The following is a 23,890-nucleotide window of genomic DNA, read 5'->3' as shown; positions in this document are numbered from 1 at the left end:
AATGTAGCACTTTATACCACTAGCGATGATGTAAGATGCCCTCTGATTGCCAACACGGTCTAGGGAGGCTCTTTCTGTGTGCATGGCTGAAAGAATGTGGGATGTAATCTGGCTTTTACGGGAAGTACTGAGCGGGATTTGTGTGAGAATAAGAGACATTGTAAAATCATTGTGCGGCAAATATGTACCTGCCCTTAAATCTGAAATTCTGGAGAAAGATGTGAGTACAGATAGGGTCGTGCATGCAACTGCACAGGGACGTACCTTCAGGAGGAGGGGTGTTTGTGGTGCTACAGCTCCCTAATAAATGCATTTTCTGGTAAATAGTTGGGTACAGATGCTTTAAGTCTGGTATGGTGAGGTGTCGGTCGGATTTCACCAGGAATGTTTGCATACATGCAGACAAACAATACACTGTCTCCCTCTCTGTTTTAAAAGTCTTCATAAATGTTGGTTATTTTACAAAATATTGTGTTTTCTCTCACTTAGTACCGCTACCCATCCTCATTTGTCTCCCTTTCCACTGCCACTTTAGCCCCTCTCATGCACCCTGCTTGTTGTATAATGTACTATAACATTAAATGCCAGCGCAATTGTTGGGAAATCTGAAGCTCACACCCCCAATCTTACTGACCAAACTACACCTCTGTGACTGAAAACCCGTGCCCCCTGTGCTTCAGCAGCATGCTGTCTCACAGCTTCAAGGAACTATAAACAGCCAGGTTTGAAGGCTTTCACAATTTGAGGTGGTTGTCAATTCTTCTTGCAAGAATTGAGTTTCAGAGGTGCCGCCCTGGACTGAGGAGCTTGCAGCAGTGCAGGACATCCTGAAGGAAGTCATCCTGTGTGAAGTTTATACATTTGTGGGTGGGGGGGTGTGAACTAGACCTGAAGGCATCAGAGCGCTTTACATGAGCACCAGTTGTGTTACAGACGAACACATTAATTGTTAGGTCTCGCTAAACCAATGCGTAAGCATTGTTCGGCGAGATTATAGTAAGGCTTCCGAAAAGTCTCCCCAAACTGCGGATTCAATTCAGTTCATGTGAGCCAGGCGCGTGCGCATCGCCAGCCACATCCCACACCATGCCTCGGCATCAGACTTGAAAGGAAGCCGCTCCCCCGCCCCACTCCGCGCAATGCCAGAGCTCGTTTTTCTCGCTTTTTTTTTGGTGTTCTTTGCGGCCCATGCTTCATTCCACCTACCACTTTACACCGACTTGTTCACTTTCCTCCCATTTCTATCTCCTTCTCTCAGTCTCCTCCTTCATGTATTCCTCTGTCAATCTCCCTGTCTCCCATTCTTCATCTTCGATGCATCTCTTATTTTCTTACATGCTTTGGTGTACTTTCTCCTTTCTTCCCCTTCCTCCATATTTTCTACAACTTCATCACCTGTATTCTCATATCTTCTTTATTACTGCCTTCCGTATTTGATTTCCTCTTCTTCATTCCACCTTCCTTGTTCTCGCTCCGGTTTTCTCTTTCTTACCTCATTCCTCGTTCTTTCCAACATTGCCCCATCCTCTTCAGTCTCTTTCTCTGTCCGTCTGCCTTTCTCCGTCTCTACTTCTGCTCATTATTTCTTCTGTCCCCAATGTGCAGCTTCCAGTCTTTATTCCTTCCATTCTCTTCGTTCTATCCTGTTGATCTTTCCCCTCTACTCCTTCCACCCTGCATGCCCGCCTCTACTGCTTCCTTCGTTTTCGCGCTTTACTTCCGTAGTCTTTATTCTGTCAATCCACTTCTGTTCTCCTCCCTCATAACCCCCTCCTTCGTTTATCCCTGTCTTCGCCCCTCTTCCTTCTTCCTTATCATATTATTTTCTTCCTCCTCTCCTTTCCTCCCTCGTCTTCCCCGCTCTTTCTTGCTTCCTTGGTTCCTCCGTTCCTGTGTGTCCAGCCCCCTCTCCCTGGCACCTCTGACCTTTCCTGCTGCTTCCGGACCACCCTGACATTCGGGAGCTGGTGCCTGTGGGTGCAGAGTCTGGCTCGGCGTGATTTATGCCATTGGTATAACAGCAGACACACTGCAGTCCATCACTGCAGTCCCCCCTGATTAAAATTCAGCTCCGGCCCCGACTGCAGCACTCCACAAATGGAATATTCTACATAATTTCCGAAAATGCTTGTTTTTCTTGTTTAAAAAGTGACCTTGTGTGATGTAAGTAGTGTTCATTTAAAGCGCTGCAATACCTTCCGAAAGAGTTCGCGCTAAATAAAAGTGCAGAAAAAACACAAGACAAATCGAACGCTTTAAAGCAAGAAAGGAACACCTTGGTGGGTGAATCACCCAGCTGGTGTCACAAGGCCCCCATAGGCAGAGCGGATGTTTCTTGCCATTCCCACCTCTGCTGATTATCTAGAGGCTACCAGGCCTTACAGTGACACCTCGTCACCCAGAATACCCTCGGCACCCTCTCCAATCTCACACCTCAGCAAAGAGCCTTTGATCAGCATTAAACAGGCAAGTGCTCCCCCCTGGGGCGCTACCTCCGGGCATACAACACCACCTTGAGTGTACCCGTTCTTTGAGGTAGACAGTACCATATAGGAGAGGTGCAAAATAAGTGTATAATCTTGTTGTAAGCCTTTATTTCTGCAGGACATAATCAGGGTTTCTTTGCTACAACAGCTTGAATTATATACAACACTACATTGGGCGCTAAAAACTGGAAAAATTCGCAGTGTGCTAAAGTGTTTGGTCTTTCAGGGCAGTTTCTCAACTAGTTTTCATCAGTGGTGGTTAAGTCCCCAGAGTAATCATTTGGGTCAGCAGCATCATCCGCATCTGCACTTTCTGCCTCCACATTATCTGCTCCTCATTTTCATCGTTTTCACCATCAATGTCCTCCTTTTCGTTTTGCTCATTGTCTTCATCATTCGCATCAGTTGTTTCCTCAACTACCGATTCTCCTGTTTGTTCAACGATTTCAAAGGGATTCTCACCCTAAAAGTAAACACAAGTTTTAAACCATCTTTAGCAAAATTTTGCAGAACAAATGCACACTAACTATTACAAAAGTAACAGCAAAAGTCTTGTGTACAGTGCAAGTAAAGAACTCAGATTTCAGATCACAAAAAAGCAGAAAGAATGTATTATTAGAAAAGGCATCTTACAACGGGGAGAACATATGCAGGACTTCTAAATTTTAGAGTATGTCCAGACAGGCCATAGGATGGAAAAATCCATGCCAGGTCTATGAACGCCCATGAGCTCCGAGGAGTCCTTGTACAGAGGGGGCGATGACTGGAATATTGAGGGTGGGCATCACATTTCCAAGAAATTAATTTCCTGCGAAACTACAATTTTTTGGGTGAAACTCAGTACGGAAGAAGTGTTATTTGCAAAGCTGAGTTAGGAGTAAACAGATCTGAACATTCAATATGCAGTGTGAGCCCTGGAGGCAGGAAGGGTGGAAGTGCATCCACAGCATTACAGGCTGCAAGCTAATTGTTGATGGTAATTAACTTATCAGTTTGCAGCATGTGTACCTGTTTGATTTAATTAATGATTTTATTTAATTTGTATAGCTCTTGAATCACCCCCAGGGGGGTATCTCAGCGCTTGGAAGCACAGCATAGGTCATGGGTACTCACAAACGTTCTCCCAGGGGCCAAATTTACACTGTGGTTTGTGTCCGAGGGCCGCACCAGTGGGGGCGGGGTCAGTGGGGGAGGTGGCAGGGCTAGAGCAACAAAAAAAAACAACTGACCATGAGGTTGATCACTGGTCCCTGCAGCGGACACCTTCGTCCACTGAGCCACCAGACCCGGGATACACACATCTCTTGCTCTCTCTTTGTCTCCCTCCCTCACTCTCCCTACCTCTCCCATACTCTGTTCCCCTCCCTCTGTCTTCCTCCCCCTGTCTCCCTTTCCCTCTCTCACTCACTCCCTTCCCCCTTTCCCTCTCACTCTGTCTCCCTTTCCCTCTCTCACTCCCTCACTCTGTCTCCCTTTCCCTCACTCACTTTCCCTCCCTTCCTTTCCCTCTCACTGTCTCCCTTTCCCCCTGTCACTCCCTCACTCTGTCACTCCTTTTCCCTCCTTTCCCTCCCTTTCCCTCTCACTCCCTCACTGTCTCCCTTTCCCACTCTCACTCCCTCACTCTGTCAGGGCAGTTTTCAGGAGTCTTCCGAATTTAAGATGGTCCAGACACTGTCTTAGGGCCAGCTGTAGTTGATTCCAGATGAAGGGTGCGAGAAGGACTTGCCTCCGGGTCTAGCCTTTTTTATGTTGGGGCTTTTGAGGAGCGATTGGGAGCTGGCGCGCAGAGTCCGAGCCGGGTAATAGCGGCGAAGTTTCTCTACTACATCGGGAGGGCCATTGCCCCAGATAGCTTTGTGTGTGAGACAGCAGATCTAGAATTTCACGCGCTGTCGTATGGGCAGCCAGTGTAGCTGATGAGGGAGGGGAGAGGAAGCTGATCTGGGGGGAGCATTCAGAACCGTGCAGGCGGCTGTGTTTGGTATCATTTGCAATTGGTTTAAGGAGGACTCATTTGCTGCAATCAATAGGGCGTTGCAATAGTCCAGCTTGCTTGGTATCAGGGCCTGTGTTAGGGTTTTCCTTGTTGTGTCGGGGACATAAGTAAAAGCTTTCCTTAGTAAGCCATGGGTGTGGAAGCAGGATCAGACTGTGTGAGTAACGTGTTTCTTCATGTTTAGGGACTGTTGAAGGTGAACACAGAGGTTTTTGACTGTGGTTGCCGGGGTCGGGGTGTGCCTAGTTCTGGGGGCCACCAGGAAGGTGACCAGAGGAGGGGGCATCTCCAAAGAGCAGAACCTCAGTTTTTGCAGCGTTCAGCTGGAGGAAATTGCTTTCCATCCAGTCAGATTTCCAGCATTCCTAAAGAGAAGGTAGATTGGGCAGATTGAGAAGTTTTATTGAAAGAGAAGGTAAGCTGTTGATGCTTTTATGCCTGTGGCTGAAGGGTTACCCATGTGTGGTGTGAAATTCGCTTTTAAGTAGAACTGCAGAATGGCCATATTTCTGGTTGAATACAAGACTGCAACAGAAATATACTTACTAGAAATACCAATAAAGAATTTGCTGGATTACATTTATATTTAAAGCAGACATCTCCAACGGATAGCTCTGAATCTACTGGCAGCTCACCAATACCCTGGAAGATTGGGGGTTTGACAGTGTGAAAACACGAGTCAGGATACAGGTATCCTGAACCTATAGGACACATGGAGGGACCCCCTCATGGGCAATTGCTTTTTTTTAAAAACCTATTAAAATTTTAAGTGCTGACTTTTCTATGGTTGTGTGGGTAAAAATGAAACTAACGTCCCTGGAACCTTTGGCATTTTCAGTGGGTTGTAAAACTTTAATTGTGACAGACATCTGAGTAGTCAGAACAATAATTCTGGAAGGCATGGTCACTCACCATTGTGGTAACTCTCATAGAAAAAGTTGGACTGCCGATTTAACTGGCCAAGCAATTATTCAACTTGAGTCAATAGGTTCAATGTCTTCAGATATGGCTCCTAAAAATCTTACAGTTGCATACTGTTCGTACCGGGACTTGACTGTTGGGTTGTTTAGGATACTTGTAGCAGTGAGTACGCTCTCCCTTTTTATTTGTTCCTTGTAAGCCTGGAATTTTTTTTAGATAAATAAACGTTAATTTATACACATACTGCTAGTTCAACTACAATAACTTGGTTGGAACCTAGAAGAGAAGGCATTCAATGTGGACAGAAACCCTTTTGAAACTACTCTGCCACCAGGGTGTGCCAGATAAGCGTTTAAAAAACACCAGGGACTCTTATTAGGGAATGACCCGCAATCTCGCTCCCTCCACAAGCAAGCAATCAAACCCCACCAAGCAGGCCGTGACCTGAAACCCCCAAGGGGAAAAGAGCACAGCCAAGAGACCAGGCGAGCAGATAATGTGCTTTAATGTAAGCTGGGACTCCGATGTCTGTGCTCTTTTCAGGACATGCCCTTTGAAGGACACAGATTGGTCAATGAGAGAGCCCAAGGATTTGGAAAAAAATGAAATAGGGAGAAGAAGCCATCCAATTTCAAAGACATGCCCTTCACATTGACAAAGCCTTTATTTGAGATACCCATAATTAATATTATAACCACCACACTGCCCAATTATTTCAACTATCAAACCAATGCCAAGGTGTTGGCGATGTGAAGGTCTGTAATTGTTAATGACGTGATGGGTTGCACTGACATTCATATAGAGCCACTCTCACACAGACAGAGCCACCCACACACAGAGCCGACAAAAGAAGCTATCCACACAGAGCGCTACACACAGAGCGCTATGCGCCACACACAGACAGAGAGCCACACACAGACAGACAGAGCGCCACACACACACAGACAGACAGAGCGCCACACACACACAGACAGAGCGCCACACACACACAGACAGAGCGCCACACACACACACAGACAGAGCGCCACACACACAGAGACAGAGCCACACACACAGACAGAGCCACACACAGAGCCACACACACAGACAGATCTTCTCACCTGCACAAAGGAAAGGACAAAAATGCACACAGGCTTCGATCAAACACCTTCCAGATTAACTGCCAAGAATGCAGCAGCACGCACAGCTTCAGACCCAGCACTTACCCACCAAATACACTTCCGCCACAGAAGCAGCACTGGCTGGTGAGACTAGCCAGCCACCAGGGTAAAACCAGACAGAGCAGATGTTCTGAAGAGGCAGCTACCCACAAGACAAGGGCGCCACCAATTTCCAGGACATGGCTCACCAAGACTAACTATTAGTCAGTCAAAGCTCTAGCCTGTAGAATGGGCAATCCAAAAACCACTTGTAACCCAACCATGTCCCCGTCCTCCCTCGCCCCAAAAGAATGTACAGTTAAATGAGATTGATAGGACACTTTGTAAGGCTGAAACAGGGCACATTAACTGTAATATCCAGACGCGGGTAGAAATCTAAGCTCGGAATCAGAAAGGGGGGCCCTGAATACTGCAGGGGGGCTGGGGAGTTCAGCAGTCAATTACTCTCTGCCTTGAAAATAGTACTGTGCCAAAATGGCCTCTTACCCAGAGTGACTAGTACATGTCGCAGCTCAGCGCCCATCACAGAGCCATTGGCTTCTTTGTCGAAGACCCTCAGCCCCTCCACAAAGTCATCGTAGGTACCCTGGTCCTTGTTCTTCGCAATTGTCTGCAGCATGGGCAAGAACTCGTCAAAGCCAAGCTTCTTGGTGTTAAGCTCTGGGAAGGAGAGAAGAGTTCAGAGGAGCAGTCACCGGCTGCAGCAGCGTGCCAGGCTGGAGAGTACACATTAACAGTGACAATGTGATCGTCCAAGTTCCCCAAAAAACCCCTACCACCTCCAGTCAGGTTTTTGTCCCATCCCAGACTGCCAATGAATATTACTGATATGGTCCATCTAGCAACTGTGAACGAGGCAGAGATCTCCAATTCAATGTGTGGCACAGGGCAGGGTCAGAGCTGAGGGCACAGGTGTAAGAGCTGAGGGCACAGGTGTAAGAGCTGAGGGCACAGGGGTAAGAGCTGAGGGCACAGGGGTAAGAGCTGAGGGCAAAGGGGTAAGAGCTGAGGGCAAAGGGGTAAGAGCTGAGGGCAAAGGGGTAAGAGCTGAGGGCAAAGGGGTAAGAGCTGAGGGCAAAGGGGTAAGAGCTGAGGGTGAAAGGTGAGTAGAAATCTGGCGTGTTGGGAATGAGTAGAGCACAGGATACAGATTGCTTAGTGGGTGTGTGTGTGTATTCAAAGGATAAGAAGTATGTGCGGACTTCTGTGAGCTCCCCATTCCTATCGCAATACATAATGCCTTACATACTAGAGTCACATTTTCTACAGCGTGTTCCTCCTGTCACAAATCAATATTTCAACTATTTATTAAACAATTATTGCTTGAAATAGCCTGGAGGTAGGACAGCAAACGTGCCTAATTTACGAGACGGTTTCCAGTTTCCCTTTGCTGCTGGGGGGAGAGTTGCATCATAAATACCAGAAATCATGTTTCCACAATTTAATCGCCAGTAACTCCTGAAATATTTACCAATGTTAATACCAGATCTGCCACGATTGTCACATTTTATGTAATATCCAAAATCAGATACAAGCAACACGTCGCGTCCAAGTGAAAGAGGCCCATTAGACTCTAATGCAAGCCTAAGGTTTAGTAAGAATAGCCAACGAGGATATAGTGAGCACTTCTGACTTGCCCCCAAGGTTCAATGCACCACAGACATAATAAGCCCCTGGGTCTCATCGTAACAGACTGTGCACTCTGAAATACACCTTAAAATGTAGCTCCTTCAGATTCACCTAAGTTAATTTTCAACTGGGGGGTGCTCTGGTCCACGGATGAGTGGCGTGTGCTCAGATCCAGGGGTGAGTGGCGGGTGCTCTGGTCCAGGGGTGAGTAGCGGGTGCTCAGATCTAGGGGTGAGTAGGGGTACTCTGGTCCAGGGGGTGAGTGGCGGGTGCTCTGGTCCAGGGGTAAGTGGTGGGTGCTCTGGTCCAGGGGTGAGTGGCGGGTGCTCTGGTCCAGGGGTGAGTAGCAGGTGCTCAGATCTAGGGGTGAGTGGGGGTGTTCAGATTCAATGTTTAGTGGCGGGAGGCAGACATGGTGTAGTTGTGAGTGATTCCTGCAGAGGTCCTGTGGTGATGGCAATGTCCAGTGTAGGGGTGAATGACTGGTGCTGAGGACCAGTGCGGGGGTGAATAACATGTGCGGGGGTGTATAACGTGTGCGGGGTGCATAACGTGTGCGGGGGTGAATGAGGGGTGATCGGGTCCAGTGTGAGTGACGGGTGCCGGGGTCCAGTGTGAGTGACGGGTGTGGAGGTCCAGTGCAGGGTGAGAGATTCAGGTTCATCCCAGCCACTCGTTCGTCTAAACCTCGCTCTCATCCAGCACCGACTCCGCATCTCACCCGCCCAGTATTACAAAATAATCCAGCGCCCACCTGTTCGTGAGCCGAAGGGGTAGCAGCGAGGGGGTGAGCTCTCTGTCCGCCATATCCCGGCTAAGGACGCCTCCGACAGACAAACACTCACTGAGTAACTACAACACCTGCCTGCTGCGCTCCATCACAGCAAACTTCGCCCAACCGGAAGTTGCATTCTGAAGGAATCCGAGCTCGGAGCCGGCCGGGTCTGGCTCCTCTGGAATGCGGCTCCACCGGCGCAGCCTCGGCCCAGGCCTCGGGGGGGATGGATGCGGGCGGGCCACGGGCGCCTGCTCTGGGCACCAGGTTCAGGCAGAAAAGGGAAAGGCTGGTTCCGTCTGAACTCAACAGGAGGCAGTTCAGAGAGCAGCCGCTGGGCGGCGCGCCTGGCGTTTACAAGAGAGCGCCAACCTGCCAACCACTCCCAAAAGACAATGAGGCATTGCCCTGGCTGCCGTAGCCTGCCAGGGAGAAGAGCGCAGAAGAGCATGGCAGGCAGGGGGTGCACAATAATCGAGTGAAAGCCACAGACGTATGCCAGCTGCACCCTGGCCATCAGACCCCATCTCTGCCCGCCAGCGACATAATCTTCGAACTTCGCCCTCTGGTAGCAGCGCACACACCCAGTCTACCCAGCCCGTCATCATCCCAGGCTGTGCGCCTCACCCATCGGTGCCAGCTAAACGAAAACTGTTTAACCGGACCCCACATACCCTGTCGTCGGACCTACCCTCTGGTGCCAGCCACACAGCGGCGGCTGAATGGCACCGGCTAGACTTGGAACCGCATTCTCCCTTACGAGCCAATCTCTAGAGATAGATAGAGGTAGGGCGATAGATAGAGGGAGGGAGGGAGGGCGATAGATAGATAGGAGGGCGATAGATAGAAGGAGGGCAATAACAGACAGATGTCCCTTCTAATGGCTAGCCTCCATTTATGGAGCTAGCCAATGGAAGAGCAAGCGGGACAAAGCACCCATACTGCTAAACAAAAGGTTTCACCTGCGCGATCGCTGCTGCGCAGCAGATCGCCAGGCGAAACCTAAAAACCAGAAGCTGTCTATCTAGAAGCATACCTTTTTTTGACCGCATTGCCATTTGATCCAGGTTTTCTCAATTTAGGTTTTTTGCCGACAAACGCCCCTCCAACAGGTTTATTAAGCGATTGCATCATCTTTCTTTTCATCCATCTTCCAGCAGGCCCACCAAATACCAGACTTGTCTGGTAATCGACAACAATTCCAGGTCTCTGCATACCGCCATAATCCTGCAAATTGATAACATAAAATTAGCAGAGAGTATGCAGATAAGGCAAGTTACATGGTGTGCAAAAATGTGTTAACAGTTTTATAATAATGGCAGGCATAATCCAAGAACCAATGTTGGGTGGTCAAGGAATTCGTAGGCTAAGCAGCAGTTGTTGCCATTCTGGTAGGTGTAGATACTTCTTGGCTACAATTATGAAAACTGCAGTAAGGACACTGCTGTACAGGTTTTCATTTGCATTAGTGAGTTGAGAAATAAAGAAGATAAAATGCTTATAAACATGTGTGTGGTTGGGTCTGGTAGCGCGTGTGGTTTGGTTGTGTGTGGTGTGGTTGTGTGTGAGAGAACAGGGAGTTAGAGAAGGAGGCGGGGTGAAAGAACAGCAGATCAGCACAGTAAAAGAACAGGGAGTTAAAGAAGGAGGTGGGGTGGAAGAGAGCAGCAGTTCAGCACGTGAGAAGACAAGAGAACAGGGAGTTAGAGAAGGAGGCAGGGTGGAAGAGAGCAGCAGATCAGTACGTGAGAAGAGAAGAGAACAGGGCGATAGAGGGAGGGCGATAGATAAGAAAGAGAAGGAGGGCGTTAAAGTAAGGGAGGGCGATAGAGAGGAAGGGAGGGCGATAGAGAGGAAGGGAGGGCGATAGAGAGGAAGGGGAGGCGATAGATAGAGTGAGGGCGATAGATAGAGAGGGAGGGAGGGCAATAGAGTAAGGGAGGGCAATAGAGTAAGGGAGGGCAATAGATTGATAGATAGATAGAGGGAGGGCGATAGATAGAGAGGGAGGGCGATAGAGAGGGAGGGCGATAGAGAGGGAGTGCGATAGATAGATAGAGGGAGTGCGATAGATAGATAGAGGGAGTGCGATAGATAGATAGAGGGAGTGCGACAGATAGATAGAGGGAGTGCGAGAGATTGATCGAGGGAGGGCGAGAGATTGATCGAGGGAGGGCGAGAGATTGATCGAGGGAGGGTGATAGATAGATAGAGGGAGGGCGATAGATAGATAGAGGGAGGGCGATAGATAGATAGAGGGAGGGCGATAGATAGATAGAGGGAGGGCGATAGATAGATAGATAGAGGGAGGGCGATGGATGGATAGAGGGAGGGCAATAACAGACAGATGTCCCTTCCAATGGCTAGCCTCCATTTATGGAGCTAGCCAATGGAAGAGCAGGTGGGACAAAGAACCCATACTGCTAAACAAAAGTTTTCGCCTGCGCGAACGCTGCTGTGCAGCGGATCGCCAGGCGAAACCTCTATCTAGAAACATACCTTTTTTGACTGCATTGCCATTTGATCCAGGTTTTCTCAATTTAGGTTTTTTGCCGACAAACGCCCCTCCAATGGGTTTATTAAGCGATTGCATCATCTTTCTTTTCATCCACCTTCCAGCAGTCCCACCAAATACCAGATTTGTCTGGTAGTCGACAACAATTCCAGGTCTCTGCATACCGCCATAATCCTGCAAATTGATAACATAAAATTAGCAGAGAGTATGCAGATAAGGCAAGTTACATGGTGTAGATAGATAGAGAGAGGGAGGGCGATAGATAGATAGAGGGCGATAGACAGATAGAGAGGGAGGGCGATAGACAGAGGGAGTGCGATAGATAGAGGGATTGAGGGAGTGCGAGAGATAGAGGGATTGAGGGAGTGCGAGAGATAGATTGAGGGAGGGCGATAGAGGGAGGGCGATAGAGGGAGGGCGATAGAGGGAGGGCGATAGAGGGAGGGCGATAGAGGGAGGGCGATAGAGGGAGGGCGATAGAGGGAGGGCGATAGATAGAGGGAGTGCGACAGATAGAGGGAGGGAGGGCGACAGATAGAGGGAGGGAGGGCGACAGATAGAGAGAGGGAGGGCGACAGATAGAGAGAGGGAGGGCGACAGATAGAGAGAGGGAGGGCGACAGAGAGAGAGGGCGATAGATAGAGGGAGGGGGAGGGCGATAGATAGAGAGGGAGGGCGATAGATAGGGAGGGAGGGCGATAGATAGAGAGGGAGGGCGATAGAGTAAGGGAGGGCGATTGATAGAGAGGGAGGGCGATAGAGTAAGGGAGGGCGATTGATAGAGAGGGAGGGCGATAGATAGAGGGAGGGCGATAGAGGGAGGGCGATAGATAGATAGAGAGGGAGGGCGATAGATAGAGAGGGAGGGCGATAGATAGAGAGGGAGGGCGATAGAGTAAGGGAGGGCGATAGAGTAAGGGAGGGCGATAGATAGATAGAGAGGGAGGGCGATAGAGTAAGGGAGGGCGATTGATAGAGAGGGAGGGCGATAGATAGAGGGAGGGCGATAGATAGAGGGAGGGCGATAGATAGATAGAGAGGGAGGGCAATAGATAGAGGGAGGGCGATAGATAGAGGGAGGGGGAGGGCGATAGATAGATAGAGGGAGGGCGATAGATAGATAGAGGGAGGGCGATAGATAGAGGGAGGGAGGGCGATAGATAGAGGGAGGGAGGGCGATAGATAGAGGGAGGGCGATAGATAGAGGGAGGGCGATAGATAGAGAGGGAGGGCGATAGATAGATAGAGAGGGAGGGCGATAGAGTAAGGGAGGGCGATAGATAGATAGAGAGGGAGGGCGATAGAGTAAGGGAGGGCGATAGATGGATAGATAGATAGAGAGGGAGGGCGATAGAGTAAGGGAGGGCGATTGATAGAGAGGGAGGGCGATAGAGTAAGGGAGGGCGATTGATAGATAGAGGGAGGGCGATAGAGGGAGGGCGATAGATAGAGGGAGGGCGATAGATAGATAGAGAGGGAGGGCGATAGATAGAGGGAGGGCGATAGATAGAGGGAGGGGGAGGGCGATAGATAGATAGAGGGAGGGCGATAGAAAGATAGAGAGGGAGGGCGATAGATAGAGGGAGGGCGATAGATAGAGAGGGAGGGCGATAGAGAGGGAGGGCGATAGAGTAAGGGAGGGCGATAGATAGATAGAGAGGGAGGGCGATAGAGTAAGGGAGGGCGATAGATAGATAGAGAGGGAGGGCGATAGAGTAAGGGAGGGCGATTGATAGAGAGGGAGGGCGATAGATGGGGAGGGAGGGCGATAGATAGAGAGGGAGGGCGATAGATAGAGAGGGAGGGCGATAGAGAGGGAGGGCGATAGAGTAAGGGAGGGCGATTGATAGAGAGGGAGGGCGATAGAGTAAGGGAGGGCGATAGATAGAGGGAGGGCGATAGATAGAGGGAGGGCGATAGATAGATAGAGAGGGAGGGCGATAGATAGAGAGGGAGGGCGATAGAGTAAGGGAGGGCGATAGATAGATAGAGAGGGAGGGCGATAGAGTAAGGGAGGGCGATAGATAGATAGAGAGGGAGGGCGATAGAGTAAGGGAGGGCGATTGATAGAGAGGGAGGGCGATAGATAGAGGGAGGGCGATAGATAGAGGGAGGGCGATAGATAGATAGAGAGGGAGGGCGATAGATAGAGAGGGAGGGCGATAGAGTAAGGGAGGGCGATTGATAGAGAGGGAGGGCGATAGAGTAAGGGAGGGCGATTGATAGATAGAGGGAGGGCGATAGATAGAGGGAGAGGGAGGGCGATAGAGGGAGAGGGAGGGCGATAGATAGAGAGGGAGGGAGGGCGATAGATAGAGAGGGAGGGCAATAGATAGAGAGGGAGGGCAATAGATAGAGAGGGAGGGCAATAGATAGATAACGGGAGGGCGATAGATAGATAGATAGATAGAGGGAGGGCGATTGATAGATAGAGGGAGGGCGATAGATAGAGGGAGGGCGATAGATAGAGGGAGGGCGATAGATAGAGGGAGGGCGATAGATAGATAGAGAGGGAGGGCGATAGATAGAGGGAGGGGGAGGGCGATAGAGAGGGAGGCGATAGATAGAGAGGGAGGGCGATAGAGAGGGAGGGCGATAGATAGAGAGGGAGGGCGATAGATAGAGAGGGAGGGCGATAGATAGAGAGGGAGGGCGATAGATAGAGGGAGGGCGATAGATAGATAGAGGGAGGGCGATAGATAGATAGAGGGAGGGCGATAGATAGATAGAGGGAGGGCGATAGATAAATAGAGGGAGGGCGATAGATAGAGGGAGGGCGATAGATAGAGGGAGGGCGATAGATAGAGAGGGAGGGTGATAGATAGATAGAGGGAGGGCGATAGATAGATAGAGGGAGGGCGATAGATAAATAGAGGGAGGGCGATAGAGTAAGGGAGGGCGATAGAGTAAGGGAGGGCGATAGAGTAAGGGAGGGCGATTGATAGATAGAGAGGGAAGGCGATAGAGGGAGGGCGATAGATAGAGAGGGAGGCCGATAGAGTAAGGGAGGGCGATAGATAGAGAGGGAGGGTGATAGATAGAGAGGGAGGACGATAGATAGATAAAGAGGGAGGGCGATAGAGGGGGAGGGCGATAGATAGAGGGAAGGGGAGGGCGATAGAGGGAGAGGAAGGGCGATAGAGGGAGAGGGAGGGCGATAGATAGAGAGGGAGGGCGATAGATAGAGAGGGAGGGCGATAGATAGAGAGGGAGGGCGATAGATAGAGAGGGAGGGCGATAGATAGATAGAGGGAGGGCGATAGATAGATAGAGGGAGGGCGATAGATAGATAGAGGGAGGGCGATAGATAGAGAGGGAGGGCGATAGATAGATAGAGAGGGAGGGCGATAGAGGAAGGGCGATAGATAGAGAGGGAGGCCGATAGAGTAAGGGAGGGCGATAGATAGAGAGGGAGGGCGATAGAGAGGGAGGGCGATAGATAGAGAGGGAGGGCGATAGATAGAGAGGGAGGGCGATAGATAGAGAGGGAGGGCGATAGATAGAGGGAGGGCGATAGATAGATAGAGGGAGGGCGATAGATAAATAGAGGGAGGGCGATAAATAGAGGGAGGGCGATAGATAGAGGGAGGGCGATAGATAGAGAGGGAGGGCGATAGATAGATAGAGGGAGGGCGATAGATAGATAGAGGGAGGGCGATAGATAGAGGGAGGGCGATAGATAGATAGAGGGAGGGCGATAGATAAATAGAGGGAGGGCGATAGATAGAGGGAGGGCGATAGATAGAGGGAGGGCGATAGAGAGGGAGGGCGATAGATAGAGAGGGAGGGCGATAGAGTAAGGGAGGGCGATTGATAGATAGAGAGGGAAGGCGATAGAGGGAGGGCGATAGATAGATAGAGGGAGGGCGATAGATAGAGAGGGAGGCCGATAGAGTAAGGGAGGGCGATTGATAGAGAGGGAGGGCGATAGATAGAGAGGGAGGACGATAGATAGAGAGGGAGGGCGATAGATAGAGGGAGGGCGATAGATAGAGGGAGGGGGAGGGCGATAGATAGAGGGAGAGGAAGGGCGATAGAGGGAGAGGGAGGGCAATAGATAGAGAGGGAGGGCGATAGATAGAGAGGGAGGGCGATAGATAGAGAGGGAGGGCAATAGATAGATAACGGGAGGGCGATAGATAGATAGAGGGAGGGCGATAGATAGATAGAGGGAGGGCGATAGATAGATAGAGGGAGGGCGATAGATAGAGGGAGGGCGATAGATAGAGGGAGGGCGATAGATAGAGAGGGAGGGCAATAGATAGATAACGGGAGGGCGATAGATAGATAGAGGGAGGGCGATAGATAGATAGAGGGAGGGCGATAGATAGAGGGAGGGCGATAGATAAATAGAGGGAGGGCGATAGATAGAGAGGGAGGGCGATAGAGAGGGCGGGAGGGCGATAGATAGATAGAGAGGGAGGGCGATAGATAGAGAGGGAGGGCGATTGATAGAGAGGGAGGGGATAGATAGAGGGAGGGGGGATAGATAGATAGAGGGAGGGCGATAGATAAATAGAGGGAGGGCGATAGATAGAGAGGGAGGGCGATAGAGTAAGGGAGGACGATTGATAGAGAGGGAGGGCGATAGATAGAGGGAGGGCGATAGATAGAGGGAGCGGGATAGATAAATAGAGGGAGGGCGATAGAGAGAGGACACTTATGGGACGTTTGCACACATGGTAGACGTGTGCACACATGATGGAAAGCATCGGGTGGCGGTGTGCACTGTCAAATCTTTCCATGTTGGACCTGTCCTGAGGGGTAGTGTTCGTGTGCAGGATGACGGTATGTCGAAAGTATTACAACTTGCATGTGCGTAAGTGCATGGTTTTAACTGTCCCGCATAGACAGCTGTAGTATTGTTGAGGGATGACTAGTGTTTAGTGTGCTACGAGGCTGGAATCTGGCATGACATACCAGGTGTACACACACAGTGTGCAAGCCCTCACCTACTTCGCAGAACCAGTGGCAGGCGCCTCTCGTTAGAATGTTATTATGCACATGTACACACCGTGTGTGAAATACTTAAAGTGTGCAACACCTAAAGTGTGCAAGGAGTGACTGGGATGATACATGCTGCTGGAGTTGGTGTTCCTGGTGCAGGAGGTTAGTGAGTACCACGGCATGCCACATGTACACACGCCACGCACTGCCCCTTACCTAACTCGCAGGATTAGTGGCAGGGGTGTAGTGTGCAGGGGCGGCTGAGGTGCTGCGTGCCGCTGGTGTTAGCGCCCCGTGTGCAGAAGGCGAGTGTTGCATACGCCGCACGCTGCCCCTTACCTAGCTCGCAGAACTAGTGGCAATGTGCAGTGTGTGCAAGGGGCGGCTGAGGTGGTAGTGCCCAATGAGCAGAAGGCGCAGCCCCTTGCCTAAACAGGACCACCTTCCTTGAACTGCGATGCTTCTTTACACATGCACGAAAGCCCAGTACTAAAAAGATTGTGTCTTCGTGACATAGTCACTTGCCACCCATATGTATTACCAACCTCATAAGGAGGAAAAACAGAGCCAGCCCTAGGAGGATACCTCTGTAGGTGGCATTCGTTTTGTTGAGTTATCTTATTTGATACTTTTGTGGAATACACGCAAGGAGCCTTACTGTTTCTATCCTTTAATCCAAAAGGCAGCAATGAGGCCTTTGTATTAAAGGGTTATACATGCCTTAGGTGCTGGGAGGGAGGAGGGCTCAAGAACGGTTATAGGTGCAGAGGACACGCTTCAGAACACCTTAGCCTCCCGAGGGGGCAGAGAGTAACTTCTATTTGACATGTGTAAGCATGAACTCTGTGGTGTGGCTGCGCTGCTCATACCTGATAGGAGACCCCTTTGAGATTTTTGGACGGAGGCAGCAGCTCACACTTGACATGGAGCAACTAGAGCACTCTGTACTGGGTGGCATCAAAGCCGTTTAAATAGCATGAAGAGAGCCATGTGACCTAGAAATCTGGCCCAGGGGATGAAGGAGGAATTGGTCGTCAGGTGGTTAGATCCAGCACACTTCTTTTGATCTTCCCTGTCTTCGTCGCATAATTACTTCTAGGTCTCCTGCTCTGCTCATGACACGTAGATTACTTGCGTTTTGTATCCTTCATGCAGGACACACATCCGGGTTTCTTCATACAACACTCCCTGCTAATTGGGCCTTTTTCTGAATTCTATAAATGTAAAGAAAAATCGAGTGAACTCATTATGCTCGAGGCCTCTGGAATGAATGAGCTACACAGGCCTGACCTCGGGCAGTCTGAGATCTGCAAGTTGGGTGAGCTTCTCACACTTGACAAGAGCTGGCTTGATGTCTGGCCTGGTATGGACTGCTCATACATACCTTGAACAGCTTCAGATAAGCTCCAGGCTCTTTAAACTACTCACGTCTGACCCAGGCTAAATTACGATTTCTGGCTTCTGTGGGCTACTTCCCCCAGATATGGGCAGCTAGAGATGTCGAAGTGTGGAGACATTTCCCTGTCTTACGCACTCCATTATCTCCTCGTTTCATGTGCTCTTGACTTTTCCTTGTTGTGGCCTTAATGCACCTTTTTGTATATTAAACCTGGGCTGCCCAGGCCTACCTGTGTCTTGAAAGCACCCTCCTTATTGCGTAATATTAGTATTCCTTGGGTGATTAGGATTCTGCAGAGAGATGCTGTTTGGGCCAGTGCCACGGATAGGACTGGCCAGGCCCCTGCCCGGAAGAACACACTCGTAATTGAGGTGTCTTCAATAATATATAAAAACCCTGCTGGGTTGTCCACATGTTATCGACCTTGGAAAGCTAAAAGCATGATTTGGCTCTCAAGGTTTGCAAACAATTAGCAGACTGGTTCCTCCTTGGTGTCTCAGCCTACCGTGCTATAGCTAAAACGACAAAATAAAAAAAATGTCACTGGTTTGGCGCCCCTTGTGACCTGGTTACACCTAAACAGTGCCTTCCCCTAGTATTCCACTTTAAAGACACTCGCGCTTCTCTTGAAGCTGACACGCCTCAAGATGGCGTCTTTACATCTTGTATGCAGAGTTGTTAGGCGTGGTAGCTCTGTGCACGCTGCAAAAAGAATATAATATGCACGTACTGCCTAAGTAGCCTTCCATCATTGTGCTGACTATACCCGTTGATCAACTTTCCCATCTATGTTTTAGTCTGCATACTTATTGTATGGCACTCAAGGGTGGACGGGGTGATTGCTTGTTATTCTACCTCAAAACCTGGCCTTAATATATGAGACACAGTAAGCATCCTTGTCTTTTTAATAAAGTTTGTCGAACCTGACCAAATGCGTGTTTTGTATTAATTTCATCGACCTAGGTGGGAAGTGGTGCCTTGCAGGGACCCCTCATGTGTCCTGCAGGGTACACGCTGATCTATATAGCCAGCGCCTATGGATCCCGAATTATCTTACCCAGGTCTAACCTTGTAATCTTCTTGGTGGAGACTGATCTCTGCGGTAGATGCATTAACCCGCTGAGTAATAAAATAAACAAAATGTGTGGATTCTAAAGTGAGGGGCCTAGGGCGCACGATTTGTGGCAGGGGTGTAGAGTGTGCAGGGGCGGCGGGAGTGGTGCACGCCGCTAGGCGCAGTCCGCAGATAGAACGACGGCGGCATCCCCCGAGTAGGAGACACAGGTCGGGGGATGCCGTTTGGGACACACTGGAGCCTTCTCCCCGGCGTGAGGATAGGGACGCCAGCGCCACCCCAGGCCACACGCTCAGGGCAGCCGCCGCTGCGCTGCATATTGGGGCGACACTGGAGCCTTCTCCCCGGCGGACCAATTTATTAGAAAGAGGATAGGGACGCCCGCGCCACCCCAGGCCACACGCCGCCACTGGTGATTCGGTCTCTTAGCTGCCTTAGCCCGGTGCCCAGGTAACCGAGGTGTGAGGCGCAGTATCCTGGAGTGCCAGCACCTTCGCTCGCGCGCGCGGCGCCTCACTCACAGCTCCAACCCTTACAAGTTCGGCGTCTAAAGAGAGCGCGCTGACTAGAAGCTGATGAGCCAATGAATGAAGTGTTTACACATGGCAACGTAGAACAACTGATGGACTGTCAGTAAGACGACTTGTGATTTGTCTGCGACAAACTGCGCAGAAAAGGGGGAAGCAGCCAATTATGGCTACGTAGTGTAAACGTCATGAGAATGGAACTGCGCATGCGCAAAGGTTGTGCGCATGCGCACAATGACAGGGGGTGCGCTCAATCATGGGAGCAGCGGATCATAGAACAGGGGCACCAGAGACAGCAGTCTCCACTGCTCCTCTGAGGCAGCACAGAGCCCGGCCCCCACTCTCTCCTCTCGATAAACAAAGCCCACCCCACAAGAAAAGAGAAGAGACAGGGACAAGGATGGGGTGGGGGGCCCACCCCACAAGAGAAGAGAAGAGACAGGGACAGGCCCCCATCCGAGAAGAGACAGACAAGGATGGGGTGGGGGGCAGGGGCGTAACAAACGCCCCCGCAGACCCTGCTGTGCGGGGGGCCTCACACTCTACAGTTAATGAAAGGGGCCCCAGGGGGCCCCGGCCCCCTCAGCTCTCCTGTGAGAGAGGTCTGCGCTGAAGCAAGCCTCTCTCCCTCTGCATCTGAAGCAGGTGCAGCCTGCTCGGAGCCCTTCGCCCCCTCCCTCTGACTGAAGAGAAACAAAGTATCAATATACATTGTTTCTCTTCAGTCAGAGCCAGAGGCAGTCCCGGAAAGAGGATGGGGGCACCAGAGACAGCAGTCTCCACTGCTCCTCTGAGGCAGCACAGAGCCCGGCCCCCACTCTCTCCTCTCGATAAACAAAGCCCACCCCACAAGAAAAGAGAAGAGACAGGGACAAGGATGGGGTGGGGGGCCCACCCCACAAGAGAAGAGAAGAGAAGAGACAGGGACAGGCCCCCATCCGAGAAGAGACAGGGACAAGGATGGGGTGGGGGGCCCACCCCACAAGAGAAGAGAAGAGACAGGGACAGGCCCCCATCCGAGAAGAGACAGGGACAAGGATGGGGTAGGGGGCCCACCCCACAAGAGAAGAGACAGGGACAAGGATGGGGTGGGGGGCCCACCCCACAAGAGAAGAGAAGAGACAGGGACAAGGATGGGATGGGGGCCTCAGAGAGCAAGAGCAAGAGACAGCACAGAGCAGTGCTCGGGACCCTGACAAGGGTGGGAGTGGGGGCCCCCAGACAGAGTATTCTCCAGGGCAAAGCTCACATGAAAAGGGACAAGGCAGCAAAATGGTGCCCTCAGGTAAGCACGCTTGTTAGAACACACCATGGGCGTCCGCAGGGAGAGGGAAAGGGGGGCCGAGAAGGGTGCAAGGCAGAGGGGGAGAAGGGTGCAAGGCAGAGGGGGAGAAGGGTGCAAGGCAGAGGGGGAGAAGGATGCATGGTAGAGAAGGGTGCAAGGCAGAGGGGAGAAGGATGCAAGGCAGAGAGGAGAAGGGTGCAAGGCCGAGGGGAGAAGGGTGCAAGGCAAATGGGAGAAGGGTGAAAGGCAGAGAGGAGAAGGGTGTAAGGCAGAGAGGAGAAGGGTGCAAGGCAGAGAGGAGAAGGGTGCAAGGCAAAGAGGAGAAGGGTGCAAGGCAAAGAGGAGAAGGGTGCAAGGAAGAGAGGAGAAGGGTGCAAGGTAGAGAAGGGTGCACGGCGGAGGGGGAGAAGGGTGCAAGGTAGAGAGGAGAAGGGTGCAAGGCGGAGGGGAGAAGGGTGCAAGGAGGAGGGGAGAAGGGTGCAAGGAGGAGGGGAGAAGGGTGCAAGGCGGAGGGGAGAAGGGTGCAAGGCAGATAGGAGAAGGGTGCAAGGCGGAGGGGAGAAGGGTTCAAGGCAGATAGGAGAAGGGTGCAAGGCAAAGAGGAGAAGGGTGCAAGGCAGAGAAGAGAAGGGTGCAAGGCAGAGAAGAGAAGGGTGCAAGGCAAAGAGGAGAAGGGTGCAAGGCAGAGAAGAGAAGGGTGCAAGGCAGAGAAGAGAAGGGTGCAAGGCAAAGAGGAGAAGGGTGCAAGGCAAAGAGGAGAAGGGTGCAAGGAAGAGAGGAGAAGGGTGCAAGGCGGAGGGGAGAAGGGTGCAAGGCGGAGGGGAGAAGGGTGCAAGGCGGAGGGGAGAAGGGTGCAAGGCAGATAGGAGAAGGGTGCAAGGCGGAGGGGAGAAGGGTGCAAGGCAGATAGGAGAAGGGTGCAAGGCGGAGGGGAGAAGGGTGCATGGCGGAGGGGAGAAGGGTGCAAGGTGGAGGGGAGAAGGGTGCAAGGTGAAGGGGAGAATGGTGCAAGGCAGAGGGGAGAATGGTGCAAGGCAGAGGGGAGAAGGGTGCAAGGCAGGGGGGAGAAGGGTGCAAGGGAGAGAGGAGAAGGGTGCAAGGTAGAGAAGGGTGCAAGGCAGAGGGGGAGAAGGGTGCATGGCAGATGGGAGAAGGGTGAAAGACAGAGGGGAGAAGGGTGCAAGGCAGAGGGGGAGAAGGGTGCATGGCAGATGGGAGAAGGGTGAAAGGCAGAGGGGAGAAGGGTGCAAGGTAGAGGGGAGAAGGGTGCAAGGCAGAGGGGAGAAGGGTGTAAGGCAGATAAGAGAAGGGTGCAAGGCAAAGAGGAGAAGGGTGCAAGGCAAAGAGGAGAAGGGTGCAAGGAAGAGAGGAGAAGGGTGGAAGGTAGAGAAGGGTGCAAGGCAGAGGGGGAGAAGGGTGCATGGCAGATGGGAGAAGGGTGAAAGGCAGAGGGGAGAAGGGTGCAAGGTAGATGGGAGAAGGGTGCAAGGCAGAGGGGAGAAGGGTGTAAGGCAGATAAGAGAAGGGTGCAAGGCAAAGAGGAGAAGGGTGCAAGGCAAAGAGGAGAAGGGTGCAAGGAAGAGAGGAGAAGGGTGGAAGGTAGAGAAGGGTGCAAGGTGGAGGGGGAGAAGGGTGCAAGGTAGAGGAGAGAAGGGTGCAAGGCAGAGAGGAGAAGGGTGCAAGGCGGAGGGGAGAAGGGTGCAAGGCGGAGGGGAGAAGGGTGCAAGGCGGAGGGGAGAAGGGTGCAAGGCGGAGGGGAGAAGGGTGCAAGGCAGAGGGGAGAAGGGTGCAAGGCAGAGGGGAGAAGGGTGCAAGGCAGAGGGGAGAAGGGTGCAAGGCAGAGGGGAGAAGGGTGCAAGGCAGAGGGGAGAAGGGTGCAAGGCAGAGGGGAGAAGGGTGCAAGGTAGAGAAGGGTGCAAGGCGGAGGGGGGGAAGGGTGCCTGGCAGATGGGAGATGGGTGAAAGGCAGAGGGGAGAAGGGTGCAAGGAAGAGAGGAGAAGGGTGCAAGGTAGAGAAGGGTGCAAGGCGGAGGGGGAGAAGGGTGCAAGGCAGAGGTGAGAAGGGTGCAAGGCAGTGGTGGGAAGGGTGCAAGGCAGAGAGGAGAAGGGTGCAAGGCAAAGGGGAGAAGGGTACAAGGCAAAGGGGAGATGGGTGCAAGGCAGAGGGGAAAAGGGTGCAAGGCAGAGGGGAGAAGGATGCAGGGTAGAGAAGGGTGCAAGGCGGCGGGGGAGAAGGGTGCAAGGCGGAGGGGGAGAAGGGTGCAAGGCAGAGAGGAGAAGGATGCAAGGTAGAGAAGGGTGCAAGGCGGCGGGGGAGAAGGGTGCAAGGCGGAGGGGGAGAAGGGTGCAAGGCGGAGGGGGAGAAGGGTGCAAGGCGGAGGGGGAGAAGGGTGCAAGGCAGAGGGGAGAAGGGTGCAAGGCAGAGGGGAGAAGGGTGCAAGGCAGAGGGGAGAATGGTGCAAGGAAGAGAGGAGAAGGGTGCAAGGTAGAGAAGGGTGCAAGGCAGAGGGGGGAAGGGGTGCAAGGCAGAGAGGAGAAGGGTGAAAGTTAGAGAAGGGTGCAAGGCGGGGTGGAATAGGGTGCAAGACAGAGAGGAGAAGGGTGCAAGGCAGAGGGGAGAAGGGTGCAAGGCAGAGGGGAGAAGGGTGCATGGCAGAGGGAAGAATGGTGCAAGGTAGAAAAGGGTGCAAGGCGGAGGTGGACTAGGGTACAAGGGGAAGGGGAGAAGGGTGCAAGAGGGAGGGCAAGAAGGGTGCAAGGCAGAGGGGAGAAGGGTGCAAGGGGGATGGTGATGAAGTTAAAAATTTGCCCCCCTGGAAACATTTCTGCGGACACCCATGGAACGCACACTACTTTGTGAGGGAGAGTGGGAGAGAGTGGAGAGAGAGAGAGTGGAGAGAAACAGTGGAGAGAAACAGTGGAGAGAAACAGTGGAGAGAGAGAGTGGCTAAAGAGAGAGAGAGAGTGGAGAGAGACAGTGGAGAGACCGAGAGTGGAGAGAGAGTGGAGAGAGCATGGAGAGACACTGGAGAGAGTGGAGAGACCGAGAGTGGAGAGAGAGAGTAGAGAGAGAGAGAGTGGAGAGAGAGTGGAGATAGACAGTGGAGAGACCGAGAGTGGAGAGAGCATGGCGAGACAGTGGAGAGAAAGAGAGTGGAGAGAGAGAGAGAGT

General features: G+C 51.8%; 1 protein-coding gene across 1 annotated transcript; it reads right to left on the bottom strand.

The window, feature by feature from the left end:
* Positions 1–2,745: 2,745 nt before the first annotated feature.
* LOC147688948 (uncharacterized) lies at positions 2,746–19,443 on the bottom strand. The gene is made up of 6 exons (XM_086939846.1): positions 19,428–19,443; positions 11,470–11,659; positions 7,053–7,226; positions 5,511–5,606; positions 5,041–5,186; positions 2,746–2,949 (listed from the first exon to the last, which is right to left on the bottom strand). Exons 2-6 carry the CDS (start codon positions 11,645–11,647, stop codon positions 2,746–2,748), a joined length of 798 nt encoding a protein of 265 aa, XP_086795972.1. The 5' UTR covers positions 11,648–11,659; positions 19,428–19,443.
* Between the last annotated feature and the right edge of the window lie 4,447 nt (positions 19,444–23,890).

Source organism: Lissotriton vulgaris, chromosome 10 (assembly GCF_964263255.1).
Source record: "Lissotriton vulgaris chromosome 10, aLisVul1.2, whole genome shotgun sequence".
NCBI classification, from domain to species: Eukaryota; Metazoa; Chordata; class Amphibia; order Caudata; family Salamandridae; genus Lissotriton; species Lissotriton vulgaris.
This window is presented reverse-complemented; position numbering and strand designations above follow the sequence as displayed.